The sequence below is a fragment of the Salvelinus sp. IW2-2015 genome, unplaced genomic scaffold, assembly GCF_002910315.2.
Source record: "Salvelinus sp. IW2-2015 unplaced genomic scaffold, ASM291031v2 Un_scaffold2474, whole genome shotgun sequence".
In the NCBI taxonomy this organism is placed as follows: Eukaryota; Metazoa; Chordata; class Actinopteri; order Salmoniformes; family Salmonidae; genus Salvelinus; species Salvelinus sp. IW2-2015.
The window spans coordinates 140,549-153,882 of record NW_019943792.1 but is presented as its reverse complement, the minus strand read 5'-3'; the positions used below and the strand labels follow the sequence as shown (position 1 = coordinate 153,882).

The 13,334-nt window shown below is 47.3% G+C and overlaps 1 protein-coding gene across 1 annotated transcript in view; it reads left to right on the top strand.

Moving 5' to 3' along the window:
• mrps9 (mitochondrial ribosomal protein S9) overlaps positions 1 to 11,891 on the top strand; it is a 19,057-nt gene extending 7,166 nt beyond the window's left edge. The window contains 8 exon segments of the mRNA XM_070440369.1: positions 4,116 to 4,145; positions 4,466 to 4,545; positions 8,120 to 8,205; positions 8,303 to 8,378; positions 9,451 to 9,619; positions 9,807 to 9,830; positions 9,833 to 9,914; positions 11,679 to 11,891. Of these exon segments, the coding sequence (XP_070296470.1) occupies positions 4,116 to 4,145; positions 4,466 to 4,545; positions 8,120 to 8,205; positions 8,303 to 8,378; positions 9,451 to 9,619; positions 9,807 to 9,830; positions 9,833 to 9,914; positions 11,679 to 11,856 (725 nt within the window). The 3' untranslated portion in view covers positions 11,857 to 11,891.
• The last annotated feature ends 1,443 nt before the right edge of the window (positions 11,892 to 13,334 follow it).

The window sequence follows — 13,334 nt, the reverse complement described above, 5'->3', positions numbered from 1 at the left end:
GAGGGAGAGAGATGGGAAATGAGGGAGTCTGGAGAGGGAATTAGGGAGTCTGGAGAGGGAAATGAGGGAGACTGAGAGAGAAAATGAGGGAGACTGGAGACTGGGGAGAGGAAAAAGGGGGAGACTGGAGAGGAAAATGAGGGAGACTGGAGAGGAAAATGAGGGAGACTGGAGAGGGAAATGAGGGAGACTGGAGAGGAAATGAGGGAGACTGGAGAGGGAAATGAGGGAGACTGGAGAGGGAAATGGGGGAGACTGGAGAGGAAAAAGGGGGAGACTGGAGAGGGAAATGGGGGAGACTGGAGAGGGAAATGAGGGAGACTGGAGAGGAAATGGGGGGAGAAAGTGAGAGGAAAAAGGGGGAGACTGGAGAGGGAATGGGGTCCACTGGAGGGGGAATTAGGGGGACTTGCGACTGTGTGTTGTTGACTCTGGTTCAGTTTGATGTGACATTCCTATTAGTGCAAACAATGCAAGTGTTAGCAGGTGAGATAATAAAAAGGGAAACTTAGTTTCGAAATTAGGCACTGTGCAGAAACTATTGTGTAGCAGTACTCTCTTTAAGTTGTTTTATTGACATCGATGGAGTTGAGACAGAGTGGAGGAATCTAGAGTGCTGTGAACAACACAGTGAAATCTGTGGCAGGAGAAGGTCTCTCCCTTTCCCCTCTCTGTCCCTCCCTAGGGGACTCTGCCAATTGCAGCCTAGGGTATGAAATGAACAGGTGCTGCCTCATCTGGCACAGTGTTCCACTCTCCTCCTCCCCTGTCTTCTTCTTTTTTACCTCCCCTCACCTGCCTCTCTCCTTTCCACCTCTCACTCTCCTTCCCTCCCTCCTCTCTCTTTGATTCCCCTCGTCTTGACAGCCCAAAAGGCTGCAGCATGCTCTCTCCTTCTAGCACCTGTTCCCTCTCTTAATTGAGCAGACAGAGTGAAGGAGCAAAATAAGTTAAAAATGAGGGAGAGGAGGATGAACAGACTGGCTGGAGAAGAGTGGCAGGGTGGACACTACCTGTCTGTCCCCTCCCAACACACACACACACAAATGCACACCTTCAGAGACACGCGCACACACACACACACACACCACACCTTCAGACTCTCCCCCCCCCCCCACACACACACACACCTTCAGACCCCCTCCACACACACACACACATACACATTCAGACCCCCTCCACACACACAAACACCACACACCCACCTTGTCAAGAGTAGTGCCATCTGTAGCAGCACTAATGACCTGGCTCCACTCTGCTGCCTTCACAAGGAGACTGGCTGTGAGTGTGTGAACTTAGGGTGAACTGGTGACTCTAGTCTGTCCTCTGGTTCCTGTCACCTAGCTGTTTGTTTGTTCTTCTCTCTCCCCTCTAACTTTCACTGCTGTTCTCTAGGAACTTCCCTCTAGCCTTTATCTGAACTCTTACAAGACTTGAGTGTCTCCTCTCGAACMTGTTAGCTAGCCTGGCTGCTACTATCATTTATCCCTGTTCAGRGCTGGCTGTTTAAACTAAAGGTTCAAATCAAATGTTATYGGTCACATACACATGGTTAGCAGATGTTAATGCGAGTGTAGAGAAATGCTTGTGCTTCTAGTTCCGACCAAGCAGTAATATCTAACAATTTCACAACAACTACCTTATACAAACAAGTGTACAGGAATGAGTAAGAATATGTACATAAAAATATATGGATGAGCGATGGCCGAATGGCATAGGCAAGATGCAGTAGATGGTATAGWGTGTAGTATATACATATGAGATGAGTAATGTAGGGTATGTAAACATTATGTAAAGTGGCATTGTTTAAAGTGGCTAGTGATACATTTATTACACCCAATTTTTAATTATTAAAGTGGCTAGAGATGATTCAGTATGTTGGCAGCAGCCACTAAATGTTAGTGATGGCTGTTTTAACAGTCTGATGGCCTTGAGATAGAAGCTGTTTTTCAGTCTCTCGGTCCCAGCTTTGATGCACCTGTACTGACCTCGCCTTCTGGATGATAGCGGGGTGAACAGGCAGTGGCTCGGGTGGTTGGTGTCCCTAATCGATCATTTGTCTCTGTTTAGGCTGGCCTGTTTAACTACTGCCTGTTTAGAGCTGGCTGTTTAAACTAAATGTTTCTCCCTGTTAGAGCTGGCTGTTATAAACTAAATGTTCTCCCTGCTTAGATGCTGTCATGCCTGTTAAGCTGTTTAAACTAAATGTTTCTCCCTGCTTAGAGCTGGCCTGTTTAAACTTAAATGTTTCTCCCTGTTTAGAGCTGGCTGTTTTAAAACTAATATGTTTCTCCCTGCTTAGAGCTGGCTGGTTTAAACTAAAGTTTCTCCCTCGCTTAGAGCGGGCTGCTTTATGAACTAAATGTTTCTCCCTGTTAGAGCTGGCGGTGTTTAAACTAAATGTGTTCTCCCTGTTTAGAGCTGGCTGTTCTAAACTAAAAGTGTCGTCCCTGTGCTTGTTAGAGCTGGGGCTGTTAAACTAAATGTCTTCTCCTGTGTGAGGCTGCTGTTTAAACTAAATGTTTGCTGGCCGTGTGTTAGGAGTCGGGTTTGTGGATATAATTGTTGTCTCCCGTTGAGTATCAGATGGCGGTAGTTTAAACTAAGATGTTTTCGGGTCCTGCGTTAGAGACTGGGTTGTTAAAGACTAGATGTAGTTTCATGCCTGCCTTAGAGTGCGTTGTGATTAAATTAGTGTTGACATCCCTGTTTAGAGCTGGTTGTTTAAAGCTAAATGGGTTTCTCCGTTAGCTATAGGAGCTGGCTTTTGTGCCAACTAAACGTTTCTCCCTGTTTAGTAGCTGTGGGTGGTTGTGTAAACTAACACGTGGTCTCTATCCCTTTTTCTGGTGCTTTAGGCCTCCGAGCATCGTCTTAGATGCTAGAAATATGATTTCTCTCGGCGCGGAGATTTAAAGAGCTGCGTGGAAAAAGTGGAATTGTCTTCCTCCTCTGGCTTTAGAGATCGTTGGCGCTTGTTTAAACTAAGTAGCTGGCTTGCATTTCTCCAACTCGCTCTTAGCTGGCTCGGTTTAGGAAACATAGAACTGTTTCTATCCCTAGTTGAGAAGCTGGCTGCTCTAAACATAAATGATTCGTCTGTTCAAGTCCGGTCGTGTTAAGCTAGAATTGTATTCTCTCCATAGATTTAGCAAGCTGAGAAGCGCATGCTCTTAAACTTAACACTGTTCTCTTCCCCTGTTTTAGTGGGCATGGCCACTGCTCTTTTTAAACCTAATAATGTTTCTCTCCCGCGGGTATTAGTAGGCTGTGCGTGTATATTTAAAAAAACTAAAATGTTATTCTCCCTGTTTAGATGCGATGGCATGTGTTAATATATTTATGTTTTCATCCCTCTGTATACTTTAGTGCATAGTGACTTTGAAGGCTCTTTCGTGGTATATTAGGCTTAATAAATGTTTATCTCCCACTCTGTCTACTATTGAGAGGTAGGGGCTAGATTTAAACGTAGAATAGCATAGTTCTCCCTGTGTTTGGGAAGCGATTCTGTAGTCTGCGTATCTTTCTATTCAGGCTTGTTAAATGTTTCTCCCTGTTTAGAGCTGGCTGTTTAAACTAAACGTTTCTCCCTGTTAGAGCTGGGCTGTTTAACTAAGTTTCTCCCTTGTTAGAGCTGGCTGTTTAAACTAAATGTTTCTCCCTGTTTAGAGCTGGCTGTTTTAAACTAAATGTTTCTCCCTGTTAGAGCTGGCTGTTTAAACTACATGTGTCTCCCTGCTTAGAGCTGGCTGTTTAAACTAAAGTTCTCCCTTTTAGAGCGGCTGTTTAAACTAAATGTTTCTCCCTGTTTAGAGCTGGCTGTTTAAACTAAATGTTTCTCCCTCCGTAGGATTTAATAATATTTCTCCTGTTTCTGGCTTTAAGAGCCTGTTTGATACAATGTTCCCTCACCTGGTGGTCTAAAAGCCGAAACTCCTGTTGTGTCCAGAGAAGCATTGCATATGCTTTCCTCCGGCCTGTTTGAGCAAAAGCCAAACCACGATGAAGGTAAGATAGCCTCTGTCTCCGTTTTCTGTCTCATGTAGAAGTGTATTATAACTCAGAAACGTTCATAAGGTTCATATAGATGATCAAAATCTTCATATTTCTTCCAGCATCGGATGAGGTGTTTCCAAAACAGAGAGGTAGGTCCTTTTAAATAGATTTACAACTGAGATGGATTGTTCTACTCCTATGGTCCTTTCACGCTGTGTGAAAGCTGCACTTTCACAACATCACCAGCAGGGGGACCTCCGAGTTTTTCCTCAATCTCTAACAGTGATTGGCTAGACAAAGTAAAGCGGTTTTACACCAATGGCCTAACTCTCTCTCTCTCTTTTCCAATCTCCCTTCTCTCTCTCTCTCACTCACTCTCTCTCACACACACACACACACACACACACACACACACACACACACACACACACACACACACACACACACACACACACACACATATCTCTAGCTGTCCAATGGGGCGCAGATGGACGGCCATTCCACTTTCTGTTCTACACAGGAAAGCAGTCCTACTACACTCTAATGCACGTGAGTAGACTGGGTGTGTGGGAGAGAGACCGGGAGGAGAAAGACTGAGGGTGGAAGTTTTTCTGGAGGTCTTAGCCTCCAGGGCCTTATTTATGGTCCCCAGGGAAAGGTGCTCCTGTCACATCCCATTTCACAACACACAGCCAGAGCTACAGCTGAATACAGCAGGAGGGCCGGGTGAGGAGGAGGGGGGAGGGAGGGAGGTATGGAGAGAGATGTGGATGGAGGTGGGATGGTGAGAGATAGGAAGCAGTGTGAGAGGAAGGGGGGGGGGTTTGGGAGAGGTGGGTTGTGGAAGGTAGGGGAGGGTGCAGACAGGCAGGGGGCGTGACTGTGTCTGTGACGGGCCCCTCTGTCCCGTCCTAAATCCGTGTTTCAGGCCTGGCTCGGGTACTACCATGGCTGATAGTCAGGCTTTGTGCCTGGATGAGAGCTGCGCTGCCCTGAGGATTCACCAGAGAGGTAGAGGGTCCCTGGAGACCGGTGCTGTAGATTAGCTAGCTACCCACCTCTACCCACCCAGTTTTACCCTAGATCCCTCCAATGCTTCTGTATTTTTCCTTCACACCCGCTCCTTCTCCCTTCTTTACCTTCCTCTTGTTTTATATGGATTGATTTGACCTAGGCAGAGGTTGTGTGTTCTCTGGTAGAATAAGGAGATGTGCTGTTTTACCTTCCTCTTGTTGTATCAATGGTTGATTTGACCACTAAGGACAGGGTGTGTTTCTCTGGTAAGATAAGAGGTGCTGCTGTTTTACCTTCCTCTTGTTAATATGGTTGACTGACTAGGACAGAGGTGTGTTTCTCTAGATACGATATAAGTGTGTGTTTTACCTGTCCTCTTGTTTATATGGTTGATTTGACCTAGGACAGAGGTGTGTTTCTCTGGCAGATAAGAAGTGTGTGTTTTACCTTCCTGCTTGTTTATATGGTTGATTTGACCTAGGACAGAGTGTGTTTTCTCTGGCAGAAGAAGTGTGTGTTTTACCTTCCTCTTGTTTATATGGTGATTTGACCTAGACAGAGGTGTGTTTCTCTGCAGATAAGAAGTGTTGTACCTGGCAATATTTTGTCCGTGTCAACTCCCCCCCCTTCCCATGCCCTGCAGCAACACCTGGCTTCCTGCTGTTAGTTTAAATAGGGATGTCAGACCAGTGTCTGAGAGGAGGGGCTGTCTGTCTCTCTGAGGGAAACTACTCTCTCTTTCTCTCAATTCAACTTAAGGGCTTTTTTGGCATGAAAACATATGTTAACTAGATAATAACAAAAGTGAAATAACCATAAAAAAATAACAGTCAACATTACACTCTCTATTGCTCTCTTTCTCTTCCTTCTCCGTGACGGGGAACTCACCCCCTCCACTCTTGGCTTTTCTCTTTCCCCCTCCCCCTCTCAGCCCAGACCCTGTAGTGCAACCCAACCATGTACAACAAACACCGCAGTGTGCCTTGCAGGGAGAACTGAGTCAGAGATTAAAAGGGGGACGGGTCACTACTCTCTCTGTTTCCCCCTCTTTCTATGCATCTCTCTCACTACACAACATATTGTTTGATACCTCTGGAAGAATCACAATCCCAACATTTGAGTGTTATTAACTCCGCAAACACACATCCACTTACATGTGCACAGTACTGTATTTACAGCCACAACACCTCCTCCCCGACCCCATAATACATCACACACACACACACACACACACAACAACACATACACACACACACACACACACACACACACACACACACAACACACACACCACAACACACACACACACACACAGCTCTGCCAAGTCATTGGGGTGTAAAGCTGGCTGTGTGTATGAGGAAGAGGCTTCCAGGTTGAGTGCTCTGTGGTTCTGTTGGGTTTAGCCCCCTCACTGCTCCACTGCCTCTTCATCTATCTACCCCTACCCTACCACTGCTGAGGGGAACCAGAGGGTTCCTGATACCCCTACCCTACCACGCTGAGGGAACAGGGGTACCTGACTACCCCTACCTACCCATGCTGAGGGGGAACCAGGGGTACCTGATACCCCTACCCTACCCACTGCTGAGGGGAACCAGGGGTACCTGACTACCCCCTACCCTACCCACTGCTGAGGGGAACCAGGGGTACCTGATACCCCCTACACCTACCCACTGCTGAGGGAACCAGGGTTCCTGACTACCCCTACCCACCCACTGCTGAGGGAACCAGGGGTTCCTGACTACCCCTACCCTACCACTGCTGAGGGGAACCAGGGGTTCCTGACTACCCCCTACCTACCCACTGCTGAGGGGAACCAGGGGTACCTGACTACCCCCTACCCTACCCACTGCTGAGGGGAACCAGGGGTACCCGACTACCCCCCCCTACCCATTGATGTGGCTCACTGTGAAGCCACATCAACACCATGCTAACAGGGTGCTGCTTCACACTGCTTATTGAATTTGACGGAACTAGAAGTGAGTCGAGAGTTGAGTATAAATGTTCAAGTGTAGGAGGCATTCATTTCTCTTCTGTATCTCTTCTTTTCTGTATCTCTTTCTCTCTGCTTGTCTCCACTATCCTCCTCTTTTTCATCCAGGCCTCTATACCTCAATCATTTCCAGCCATTGTAGGGCCCAGTGTTCACAAATGTGTAACGCCAAACCCCCTCACACACCACCTGCCCTCCCTTTTTATAAAGATTATTTTATTACTTCTTTTTTTTGTGACACAAATTGGTTTTTGCTTGATGTTTGCTCCCCCCCCCCCCCCCCCTCTCTCTCTCTGTGGCGGGTGGCGGCGGATTAGACTCCACTCTATCAAGAAGGAATTAAACAAACATTTGCTGAATATGGACAGGAAATGAGTTCTCACCCGAGTCGCGTGGGGGGGATGGGGAGTTGAGGCTGCTTTGGGACGTGACAGAATGCCAGGCTGACGGCTCGGGTCGGGTCTGGGCCCTCTATCACCAGCCTTAACGTACTGTACCGCGATTGATGGGCTAACGCCAAGCTCGTGGGCTCCATGCCAATTTAGAACAAGCGTGCCCGGCGCAGCGGACAGCGGGTAGCTAGCCCTCGCGCTCCGCATGCCCGGCAGACAGCGGGTAGCTAGGCCCTTCTCGCTCCGCGATGCCCGGCAGACAGCGCGGTAGCTAGCCCTCTCGCTCCCATGCCCGCGCAACAGCGGGTAGCTAGCCCTCGCGCTCCGCATGCCCGGCAGACAGCGGGTAGCTAGCCCTCTCGCTCCGCATGCCCGCAGACAGCGGGTAGCTAGCCCTCTCGCTCCGCATGGCGGCTTCTTGGGGAGAAAGCTTTAGCCCAAGTGCTYCCCAATTCAATTTTCCCACCCAATTAAATCCAGCCATGGATGGGGACAGATATGGGATCTGCTTTCATAATGGAGAATCCTCTCTCTTTCTCTATCTCTAGGGTGTGGGTGTGTGTGTGGGTGGGTGTGTGTGTGTCAGAATATAAAATGTACTCAATACGGGTCTTTTCTTGATACAACACAAATACACATTGTTAATATTGAGTGAAAGGTTCATAGACCATAGGGTGTTCCATGTTGTTTCATCTGGTTGTCTGTGTCCTCCTGTCCCATTCAGGACACCTTCACTAAAGCCCTGGCAGTAGAGAAGCACCAGGACCGTCTGAGAGGAAAGGGTCTCTTCACCCAGGATACCAAGCAGATGTGAGGATAGTTGTTTTCACAGAGCAGTGAAATAAGTTCACCAGTGAATATTGATACGTGTGTGTGTGTGTGTGTGTATCTAACTGTCTATGTTCAGTTCTCTGGTGGGTAGTCGGTGGTTGCTGAAAGAAGAGCTGGAGGAGTTGTTGGTGGAGACCATCTCAGAACACGATGTAAGAAGGAACTCTTTTAATGCCATCCAGATATCTGGTCCTTCTCCTTCTCACTTCAACAGTTCTGCTGTGATAGTATTTACTGAGGGAAAAGACCTTAGATATCACTAGCTAGGTTTCCATCCAATTAGCACCAGATTTTCATGTGAATATTCAAAAATCTGCATAAATAAAATGTGCATTTTCCCACCAGAGAATAATCAATTCYATCAAATTGAATTGTTGCGGATAAAAGTGTGTGATTAGGTAGTCCACATAAAAATAAAGTTTGCAGTTAAATCCCCATGTACCAAATAAAARAAATACAAGTTAAATGAATTTTTCCCATTTTCAACAATACTGATGGTTTTGTCACAAATGTTGCGTTATATAGCGACTGTGCACCCTGGTGTTGGCATGTGCTCTAGCCAACAGCTAGCAGATACATTGTGGGTACAGCCTACATGATGAGATTATTATGGACTAAAGAGCGAGATTCGTTTAATTTGTCAAAAGGCACCCAAGCATCAATCATCATGTCACCAGAATAAGACCCTCAATATTTATTGGAAAGGAGAATCAAACTCATCACCTTGCACTTTCACCACCCTGTGAAGTTCATCATTTATTTCATCTGTAGCCTAATAAACTGGATGATGTCATCACGTGACTCCAAGTTTACTTCCATATGATGGTTATTATATCAATATTTGGAGAGCTTACCGACGACTTTGCTGTTTCCATCATGCCTTCCAATATTTGTATCTAACATGTTCTTTACTCACGTAGAAGGTTGGCTGGAAACCTGGTTGTTGGCCTGCTAGATACTGTATTACTGGTATGATGCAGTTCACCTAGTCACCACWAGAGGTTGCTGTTTAGATACTGAACAGAGCCCTACAACGCCAATAGAAACTAGGCGTGTGTACTTATGTTCTTACGCTCCGGGGTGATGTTTCCCCTACAGATCCAGGATCAGCTTCACCTCCACCAATCCTAACCTTTACCATTAGTCAGGGAAATGCTAAACTGACCCACGATCAGCGTCTAGGGGSAACTCCTATTCTTCCATGTTGTATGTCTCTCTCGTCAGTATGCACGGTTCATCCAGCTGATGGAGAGGTTGCTGTCTCTGCCCTACTGCTCTGTGGAGGAGGACTTTGTCCAGCGCTACCGCAGACAGCTAGAGATCCAGTCCTCCAAGCAGCAGGTCCAGCCCCTACAGTACGACCAGCACGGAGTGGCTTACAGCACTGGAGATGGTAAACAGCAATCAATCAATTAATACGATTGGCTTTTATCAATCAATGGATCAATAAACATAGCATTTATTTACATTTTACAGCAATCCAGGTCTAATCTACAACCAATGACCTACAGTCATTGGTTGGCCAGGGCTTCATGGTAGAAGAGAGAGATCTAGGATAATAAGTTGTGTGTGTTTCCCAGGCAGGAGGAAGACCGCTACAGGTACTTCCTACTGAGAGACAGCGGCTCAGGATCCATCAGCATCAACGGGACAAACTATGTCAACTACTTCCCTGTCCTGCAAGACCGGTCCGTATTCCTTCCCAGTAGACATCCACCGTAATGCTTTCAATAGCATGTGTTTCAGACCAGTACTGATGAAGTAGGAGACTTATCAGAGAGGAAGCTTTAGAGGATTGACATGGCTCGTTAGTGCTTCCTCTCCCACAAGTCCTGCTTCTTTCCACACTCCTCTCCCCATCCTTCCTTAACGTGCACGCCGTGCCACGTGCCACTTTCAAACAAAACACTGTTGAAAAGTAGCTTTATGTTGCACTTCACTGCGTTATAGCCTCTTTATTATCTGGGATATAGCAGAGTTAATTACACAACTGAGTGGGTTAGGTGTGTGTGTGTGTGTGTGTGTGTGTGTGTGTGTGTGTGTGTGTGTGTGTGTGTGTGTGTGTGTGTGTGTGTGGTGTGTGTGTGTGTGTGTTGTGTGTGTGTGTGTGTGTGTATCTCCTGGGCTGAGGACAGACTGAGACAGGACTAATAGGACCTGAAGGGTGACGGTGGTTTGACTGTGTCAGCAATACGCCTTTCATTTAGTCTGCTGGGATGTGGGCCAGAACACACACTCCATACACATTGACACACACACCCCTCATCTGTCTTTTTCATGCTGAGACAGAAGAGTGACTGCTGTAGTGATCTAAATATGACTGTGTGGCTCTAACAGAGGTTAACAGGACTCTATACACACACCACAGCTCTTTACAATCCTCTAGACAACTACTGCTGTTGATAACTGGTATCTCAGTGTCCAGTGCCCACTCCATTGACTGACTTACTTACCCTTTTCCTCTCTCTTATCCTGTTATCCCTCTTATTCTCTCTCTCTCTTTCTTTCTCGTAACCAACTCCTCTTTCTCCTCCCTCCTTTCCACTTCTCCCTCCCTCCCTCAATCTTTTTATCCCTCCCTCACCCTTCTTCGCTCCATCCCTCTCCTCCCCTTCTCTCAATCTCCATCCTCTCCTCCCTCGCTTCTCTCCATCCCTCTTCTCTCCTCCATCTCATCTACCCTGCCTTCCCTCATCTCCATCCCTCTTCTCTCCTCTCCTCCCTTCTCTCCATCCTCGTTCTCTCTCTCCCTCCATCCCTCTCCTCCATCCCTCTCCTCCATCTCATCCCTCTCCTCCCTTCATCTCATCCCTCTCCTCCCTTCTTTCCATCCTCTCTCTCCCTTCCTCTCCATCCCTCGTCTCTTCTTCTCCCTCCTCTTCCATCCCTCTCTCCTCATCCCTCTCCTCCATCTCATCCCTCTCCTCCCTTCATCTCATCCCTCTCCTCCTTCTTTCATCCTCTTCCTCTCCTCCCTTCTTTCCATCCCTCTCCTCCCTCTCCTCCCTCTCTCCTCTCCTATCCTTCCCCTCCTCCCTTCTCTCCATCTCCTCCTCTCCCATCCCTCTCCTTCTCTCCATCCTCTCATCCCTCTCCCCCCTCCTCCATCTCATCCCTCCTCCCTCCTCTCCATCTCATCCCTCTCCTCCCTTCTCTCCATCTATCCCTCCCTCCTTCCTTCCATCTCATCTCTCCTCCCTTCTCTCCTCTCCATCCCCTCATCCCTCCTCTCCATCTCATCCTCTCATCCCTCTCCCATCTCCCCCTCTCCTCCTTCTCTCCCTCCCTCCTCTCCTCCCTTCTCTCCCCCCCTACCCTCTCCTCTCCTCCCTTCTCTCCATCCCTCTCCTCTCCTCCTTCTCTCCATCCCTCTCCTCTCCCCTTCTCTCCATCCCTCTCCTCTTCCCTTCTCTGCCATCCTCATTCTCTCCTCCCTTCTCTCCCCCTGACAGGGAGCAGTTGATGTTCCCCCTCCACTTCATGGGGGTGCTGGGGAGGTTTGACATGCAGTGCAGTGTGAGTGGCGGGGGCCATTCCAGCCAGGCGGGGGCGCTACGCCTTGCCATCTCCCGCGCCATGCTCAGCTTCCTGTCTGAGGGACAGGTGGAGACCATGAGACAAGGTTGGTAGTGGTACTACAAACACATTCACACAACTAACGACACACACACACACACATACACATCATTCAGAAAGCTTCATTATCTTTTTTTGTATTTATTTATTTTTTATTTAACCTTTTATTTAACTAGGCAAGTCAGTTAGTAACATTCTTATTTACAATGATGACCTACCAAAAGGCAAAAGGCCTCCTGCGGGGACGGGGGCTGGGATTAAAAATGTTAAAATCTAGGACAGAACACACATCACGACAAGAGACACCACAACACTACATAAAGAGAGACCTAAAACATCAACATAGCATGGCAGCAACACAACATGACAACAATATGGTAGCAATACAACATGACAACAGCATGGTAGCAACACAACATGGTAGCATCACAAAACATGGTACAAACATTATTGGGCACAGACAGCAGCACAAAGGTCAAGAAGGTAGAGACAACAATACATCACGCGAAGCAGCTACAACTGTCAGTAAGAGTGTCCATGATTGAGTCTTTAAATGAAGAGATTGAGAGAACTGTCCAGTTTGAGTGTTTGTTGCAGCTCGTTCCAGTCGCTAGCTGCAGCCAACTGGAAAGAGGAGTGACCCAGGGATGTGTGTGCTTTGGGGACCTTTAACAGAATGTGACTGGCAGAACGGGTGTTGTATGTGGAGGATGAGGGCTGCAGTAGCTCTTCTTTCAGCAACCACCGACTACCCAGTAGATAGGGGGGAGTGAGGCTTAAGAGGGTTTTATAAATAAGCATCAACCACTGGGTCTTGCAACGGGTATACAGAGATTACCAGTTTACAGAGGAGTATAGAGTGCAGTGATGTGTACTATAAGGATCATTGGTGGCAAATCTGATGGCTGAATGGTAAAGAACATCTAGCCGCTCGAGAGCATGGACAGACCCTTTGAATTTGTAACATGTATTGAGTCTGTACTTGGTGTCCATTTCCAGATCTAAAACACCTTTAGGGGACATAAAAAGCTACAACAGGGGTGTATGAAAATTGTCCACTTACTAATAACAGTTCTGATTCTCAGAGGAAGATAATGATGCAGATGTTGCTGGTGACTTCCCTGTGTCCAGTTCTATTCTGTCCTTCACCTCAGCGTTCTTCAGGTGAACTTCTCCTCGCTCCCTCCTGGCCGGCTTCTTCCCTCTCCTTAATTCTGGGTAGGGGTCAGCAGCCCAGCTGAGAGGGAGGCAAGAGATGCAGGTCAAAGGTGCAAGCAAAATAGGACAATATATCAACGACAAAGCAACACAGAGGAGAACAGCGGCCAATGTTGTTCATTTGAATGTACAGTTAAAACAATCCTTCTCATAAACACATATCAAATGTGGCAGGCTAAAGTTAATCTAGCACTTGGTTTCCTCTATCGTAATCGCTCCTCTTTCACCCAGCTGCAGACTAACCCTGACTCTCAGACTGACATCCCCCATGCCTAGATTAAAGAGACGTAATTTTATAGATCGTGCAGTAAGGG